Source organism: Etheostoma cragini, chromosome 14 (assembly GCF_013103735.1).
Source record: "Etheostoma cragini isolate CJK2018 chromosome 14, CSU_Ecrag_1.0, whole genome shotgun sequence".
In the NCBI taxonomy this organism is placed as follows: Eukaryota; Metazoa; Chordata; class Actinopteri; order Perciformes; family Percidae; genus Etheostoma; species Etheostoma cragini.
Genome location: NC_048420.1, coordinates 17,637,887 through 17,644,812, shown reverse-complemented (window position 1 = coordinate 17,644,812; position 6,926 = coordinate 17,637,887). Strand labels below are relative to the sequence as shown.

The window sequence follows — 6,926 nt, the reverse complement described above, 5'->3', positions numbered from 1 at the left end:
ACAAACTTCCCACAATTTTGAATCTAACTTTTTAAATCAATTTTTTATAGACCACCGTTGAAATTTTGCAGCACAAAGTTTTTATTTTTTATTTTAACGTTGGTGCTTTCTTCTGTGTGTTTTAGTTGAATCCCTGTCCTGCAACCAGTGCCAGTATGGTTTACTGGGCATTTGCATAAACAACAATGTAGTGACCTGCTCAACAAACACCAGTGTCTGCTTCACTGGAAAAGCAGGTAAGTCTTCTCCTCATTGCCTAAAAGCTCACACCCTTTACTTTTCAAACATAACATAACAGCATAAGCATGGTTAAATTAAAACCACTCCCTGATACTGTGACGCCCAGTCACACATAGATCAACAAGAATACCACACAGTGTTCCCAGCTGGGAAACCAGTATCCCATCTGACTATATTAATGTTTTATCTTCATACTGATTCAGTTAGATAGATAGATAGATAGATAGATAGATAGATAGATAGATAGATAGATAGATAGATAGATAGATAGATAGATAGATAGATAGATAGATAGATAGATAGATAGATGAAAACACACAAATAATGGACCAGTACCTCTATACTGTATTTGATGAAATTTACAAGAGTTATTTTCCAGCTCTGTAAAAAGTATTTACAACCATTTCTCCACAGCTTTCAACTCCCTTACCACTGTGGGCTTCAACACCCAGGGGTGCCAGGAGCCTGCTGGCTGCAACATCACCACCAACGGCACCCTGCTGAGTATTGGATACACGGCCACAGTCACCTGTTGCTCGGCAGACAAGTGCAACCCCGTCCAGATCAGCGGCGCCCCATCGACCAAGATGACCCTCACTGCCGCCATTGGTGTAGCCATGCTGGCCTCCATGTGGAGCAGCATTCTTTGATAAGCCTAACGCAATCTTTAACCATACCACAAGGCCAAGAGCACTCTCTGAAATAAACTCTTTTGACCTCACGAGCTATTAATGATTATGATTATCTACAGGTTCACAATCTGGGACACTTTTTTTTCATGACTTAGGTCTTGTTATGTCAGGGTTCAATTTTAAAGACCGATAAAATCTAAGGTGTCCACGTCATGGAAGTTGATCAATGGGATGTTTCAAGGAAACATTGAGATCATAAATCTTTGTGGCTGTTGTAACGCTTTGTTTTTTAAAATTTTTTTTGTATTTATCCTTTTACATTGATGCCAAAAATAAAGAAAATCATCGAAAAACATCTGTTGCGTCTTCTATTTGCTCTTATTTTATTGCATCCATTTACCTTACAAACGTATCCTTTAAGGGTCATGGGGGCCTGCAGCCAATCCCAGCTGGCATCTGGCGAGAGCGGAGGTACACCCTAAGAGTTCTAATGGTGCAGACCCGTGTGGCCGTGCAACGCTTCTGTCTCTCATTTTAACCCTATGGGTCACTACCATAAACAAATAAAGTCAAGCGACTTTAACCATAGACAGTTAAAGAATAGTAATATAAAAAAGGTTACGCACTAAAGCTTTAATGTAATCATGTATTTCAAAACCTTTCCAGACTAATGTATCAGTCTAGATTTGAATGCTGCTGAAGGCAACTAAAGGCAACTCAATACCATTACTGATGTATTTCTGTTTATTTGAAACAAAACCTCCTAAATGATTGATATGATGGTACATGCTCATGTAATTTCTCTGAGACAATGTTTGAATCTGGCAGACGTTAAAATATCAAAGCAAAAGTTAATAGTTTGGCATTTTTGAGAAATATTTCTTTCTTGCTGAGGGTAAGATGAGGCGATTGACATCACTCTCATGTTTGCACATTCAAATTCAATTCTGTTCTACTCTATTTAGATTATTTTGTCATACTTTCACACACACACACACATACACACACACACACACACACACACACACACACACACACACACACACACACACAAAGCCAGTGACACTGTCATCCATCTTCTGTTTTTCTTTGTTCTTTGGCTATAAATAAACTTCTCTCTTGTCAAACAACCCTCGTTATTTTAGAGAGTATTGTTTGACAAATGTCAATGTCATGATTATCCTATTTTCTACCCACTGATGGGTATATAATAAGTCAATAGAGACTGGCATGAGATTAAATTAAATGGCTATCAAAAAATGCATGGTGATGATACAAAGGATTACTTAAGAATTGTATGTTATTCATAGGCCTTTTGGTGATACTCGACTGCAATATATACGTCATGCTGATCAGAGAAGAATGAATGTGTCACATGGACAAACTATGTAAACTTGCACAAAAGCAGAAGAAGTAAGAAAATGTGTGTTTGGTAGATTATTTCTCTGTGTAACAACGCATTTTGCCAATAAATCTTATGCCGTTGGAAAGCCTGTTTGGTTCACTTTCAAATGGTGCCCCATTTGTAAGGAACATGCATTTGTGGAATGAGCAGCAGCACTGGGTATGTAGGTTGCGACCGTTAAAAATATGCCAGTTCTTCTCTGCCATTGCTGTTGCTGTTGACACTTGTTTTGGAAGCCAATTAGGCACCTGATTGGCAAAAAGCATTGTTACCACAGAAAAAATGATCATAACACTTTTTGTGCATAGTTTATTTGCTTTATTATTATTAATTTAGAGCACACGCTAAATAATGATAATTAGCTGTTCATTGCTAGATATAAGGGACTGTAATTAACAACTTACCACTTAGGCCAATGATAAGGTTAAAAACGCAATATGGTGTTACTTCTTTAACCTTGATGTAACCAGGTTCAGTAAAGCCAGTGGTTATGTTCATGTCTCTGTCAGTCTGCTACTCCTTTACTTTCAGCCATTATTGCTGTTGCTATAGTTTCTTTCCTTGACGTTCCAATTGTATTTTTTCCGATGTCTCTGGTGATACATGAATCGAGACAGCTAGCTAGACTATTTGTCCAATCTGAGTTTTCTCTCACACAACTATTTTAAAGCGGCTCCGTACAGAGCTTAGCACAGCCCATAAGGATTGTGATTGGTTTAAAGAAATACCAATAAACTAGACCACGTTTTCTCCCATCCCGGAATGCTGTGTGGAGAAGTTAGACCATCCTCCGCTCCGCAACATGTGGATAGTCTGGCAAAGCTAGACAACTGATGCTATGACACAATTTACCACAATACCTGTCGTGCCCACAGCCAACAGTATAAACCCTCTAATGACACACACACAGACACACAGACACACACACACACACACCAGCTCCACCTCAATCTACGTTGATATTGTTGACTTTAGCTGACAGGGGATATTTGGACATTATCTTTGTGCAGCAGGAAGGCTTACTCTGGACAAGAAACATATTACTTCAGTACAGGGTCTGAATATATCTTCCATTGGTATATATGAAATGACAGACGCCTAGTGATTATGTAGCCTATTAGTACTTTTTTATTTTTTAGGTTAAAAAAAACGTAACACTCTTCTGAACTTCTTGTCCTCCTTCATCCTTCAACATCATTCATGTTATGATCCTTCAGAGGTGAGGCTGCATGGCTTTGTCTCACTGCAACCAAACTGAAACCAGAGCTCTCCTAACTGCGAAATGCACCGTCACCAGGACGTCACTGACTGTTTTATTGGAGCCACATCCATCCAGTTCTCTCTAACTGCAGCTTTGTACTGCACATTCCAAAGCAGTTGGTGCACCTGGAGAACAAAGATCCAATTAATGACTGAGTGATGGGTTTGTACGGAAGCAATAGCTATAATTGCTACACTTAATTAACCTCAAACACACTCCTATAGTGTAATAATCCTGTGACATCAATAACTGTAAATGTGGGGTTTTGAGGGACAATCAACACCGTAAAAAAGGAATATTTTGACAGCATGAAACCCTTTAATGCATGTTTATGGAAGTAAATAATAAAATTTGTTTGTTCTCAATCTTAAAAGGTGTGAGTTTCCACCATTCTTTTAATGTTTGAACTATATTTTCCCAACTATGATTGAAAGAATACTATGTCACGTAGCTGGAACACAAAACCTGTTAAACTTCATTCTTGCACGTTTCTTCTTCTAATCTGATATCTGGTAAGTCTTATTCCCATCTGACTCTTTCAGATGGACATAAGACTTAATTCTTACTAGAGTGAGACAGGTATCCATAGAACTCTCAAGAAGGATGAATAAAGCTTGGAAAGCAGTGTTTGTGCTGAGCGCCTTCATCGCAGCAGGTAAGTTAACAGTAATGTGCCCTAAGGTAGCACTACACTGAAGCAAATGGAGGACTTAAGAGTAACATATGCTTTTGTTTGCCATAATTCTTATTGTGGAATAAAAAGGTCTTTTATGTAATTGTTTTCTTATTTAAACATGATTTTAATCTTACCTCTGTAAAAACCAAATATAATTTAATGTATTTGTTAAGCACCATCAAACACTTTAATTGGATGACAAATGTAGTTAAAAGAAATGGCTTTTGCTGTGGCTCCTTAGAAAAATCCTTGAGACAAACAAAGATAAAGGTGAGTGGCTATATCAAATGCTGTTCATGATTAAGTCTCAGGTGAGTTCCCTGCACTGCAGGGTACAAGTGTCTGGTCCAGCAGTAATAGCCACAGATCCAACCGGGTATTTCTGTTTGTTTTTTATCAGAGTAAGTTTAATACATTTAAAATAAAGCATTTGGAGAGCTTCCTGAATATGAATGTGAAGGCTACCTGTTTGAGAAGGATGTTTTGGCAGAAAAGAAATAGAAGTAAAAGTATATACATTTATTTATGTTAGTATACAGCCATGGGGAACTCCACAGGTCAAATTTTGTCATGGATAAACCATTTTAAAACTGACCCCAAGATCCCCATCCAGTAATGTTCAATTATAGAACGATCGACATAGCTCAGATCTGAAAGAACTTAAACTCAGGACCGGCCAGTATGAGCAGTTGATCTATCTTACCTTTAAAGGAACCGTTTTAACTTTTAGGAAATACGCTATGAATGCACCCTTGCAGAGTGTTAGATAATAAATTGATACCACGCTCATGCCTAGGCTACAAAACAGGAATGTTTTTACGTTGAGTTTGAAGCTAGACAGGAAGCGGTTTGGTTTCATGCGTTTAGGTGGATAAATTAGAAACTAGCGAGAAACTAGAAAATTTGCTAAACCAGTTGAACTACAGATAAGAAACTTCCAAAATGTGTTGTTGAGTGAGTTATTGTACTGTACATTTGGTCATCTTATTCTTTTCATTGAACAGCACAATGCCTGAACTGTCGTCAGTGCCCTTTGAATTTATTTGGCACGTGTCTGTTCGGAAGCGACATCACATGTAATAATTCGACTGAGAGCTGCTACCGTGGAGAAGCAAGTAAGGAAACCTCTAAAACAATCTCTATATAATTTAAATAAACAAAATTTGCCATTTACTTACAACATCACTAGCAACGCCACAGCACTAGAGCCATGATGAATACTACAACTAATAATAAATTCAAAGGCTTTCTAGTTAAGTTTTAAATGAAAGAACTTGAAAAGCTTTCACATCTGGTGTTCCAATAGCATTTAAAAATTTCTCTAGAAGCAAAAAACTATTAAAATAGTTTTGGACAACTAACTCAATTAATAGTGTTTACAAAAAATAAAAAAGATGAGATGACATGACAAACAGTTAGTTAGAACTAATTTATTGTAAAAAAGAAAAAGAAAATAGTAGTTAAATTAGTAACATTGTCCCTCGTAGAAACAAAGTAGAAACAACATATGGGCAGTTACAAGTGAAAGATGAACATTGAGTTCTACAACACAGTAATTAGTAATTACTAGTAAACATACAGTAATTAGTATTTACTAGTAAACAAACCTACACATTGAAATAATAGTAAAAACAGTAAAAATATGTAAGTTAGGTCAACAATAGGCAAATTATTTTTATTATTTATTTATTATTGTTATTGCTGTTTCAATCTTGTTGCACAGGTATTGAACATGTGTATAATGACAATAAAGGCATTTTATTTTATTCCATTCTACTTAACATATTGACCTCAGACAACTAGGTTAGCACAATGGCTAGTTTGGTTAGCACTGAAGTGATCATACAAGCAAATTAACAAACATTTACAAAGAAATTGAATTGTAATTAATTGAAAAGAGTATCAACTGTAGAAATAATGCTTCAACAATGCCAGTTAAATACAATGTGTCAGTAAATATTTGCTCTGTGTAAAAATGGTGGATGTTACAATATCCATTAAACTGCCATGGAAGTAACGTTGCTTTAGAAACAGAAAGTTTAACTGAAAAAAATAATCTTCCTTCTTTAAAGAAAAAAATGTTTTCACATATCCTCTTCTGTTTCCAATCCTTCCCAGAGTTCAATGCGACTGGCACTATCAGTCTGCAAATCAGTGGCTGCCTGGACTCAGACCTGTGTGGGCAGACAGTGACCGGCAGCTTCCTGGGTGCTGGTTTCACCAGCAGTTTCCAGTGTTGTACAACAAACCTGTGTAATGGAGCCACTTCTGTCCAACTCTCTTTCACTGTGGCTCTCTGTGCTGCCATCCTGTCCTCTCTGTGGGGCTTGTGGGAGATGTAGTTTTACATCACCTGCCTCTGTTTCCACTGTTCCCTGAGTGGATTTGTTTACTGTTTGCACTAATTCTGCTATAAAGTGATCATTATAAATCAGAATACTATAGCCTACTATTTACTATGAAAATCAATAAAGCATCATTAAAAACAATAATTGTCACCAGTTTTTCTGCACTGTGTCATCACATACAGTAAATACAGACTACATATAGGCCTATACATTTATTTAGGAGGGCAACCTGCAGAGAATTTACATTCTGCATTTATACTTTATAGGTTGATTTCAATAATCCAGTGTTTTAGACACAGTGTAAAAATTTAAAGAAAATAAAAAACCACTAAAGAATTTAAGATTTCACTGCAGAATTGAATTC

General features: G+C 36.8%; 1 protein-coding gene across 1 annotated transcript; it reads left to right on the top strand.

Annotated features, from left to right (window-relative positions):
* Positions 1 to 4,065: 4,065 nt before the first annotated feature.
* LOC117956308 (sperm acrosome membrane-associated protein 4-like) lies at positions 4,066 to 6,718 on the top strand. The gene is made up of 3 exons (XM_034891297.1): positions 4,066 to 4,193; positions 5,219 to 5,329; positions 6,333 to 6,718. Exons 1-3 carry the CDS (start codon positions 4,142 to 4,144, stop codon positions 6,554 to 6,556), a joined length of 387 nt encoding a protein of 128 aa, XP_034747188.1. The 5' UTR covers positions 4,066 to 4,141; the 3' UTR covers positions 6,557 to 6,718.
* The last annotated feature ends 208 nt before the right edge of the window (positions 6,719 to 6,926 follow it).

Bases quoted from the DNA above. Each gene is read 5' to 3' on its own strand.
- LOC117956308 (XM_034891297.1), top strand. From the start codon at position 4,142: ATGAATAAAGCTTGGAAAGCAGTGTTTGTGCTGAGCGCCTTCATCGCA. The intron at 4,194-5,218 runs GTAAGTTAACAG...TTCATTGAACAG, and splicing joins GAGCGCCTTCATCGCAGCAG to CACAATGCCTGAACTGTCGT. The intron at 5,330-6,332 runs GTAAGGAAACCT...AATCCTTCCCAG, and splicing joins CTGCTACCGTGGAGAAGCAA to AGTTCAATGCGACTGGCACT.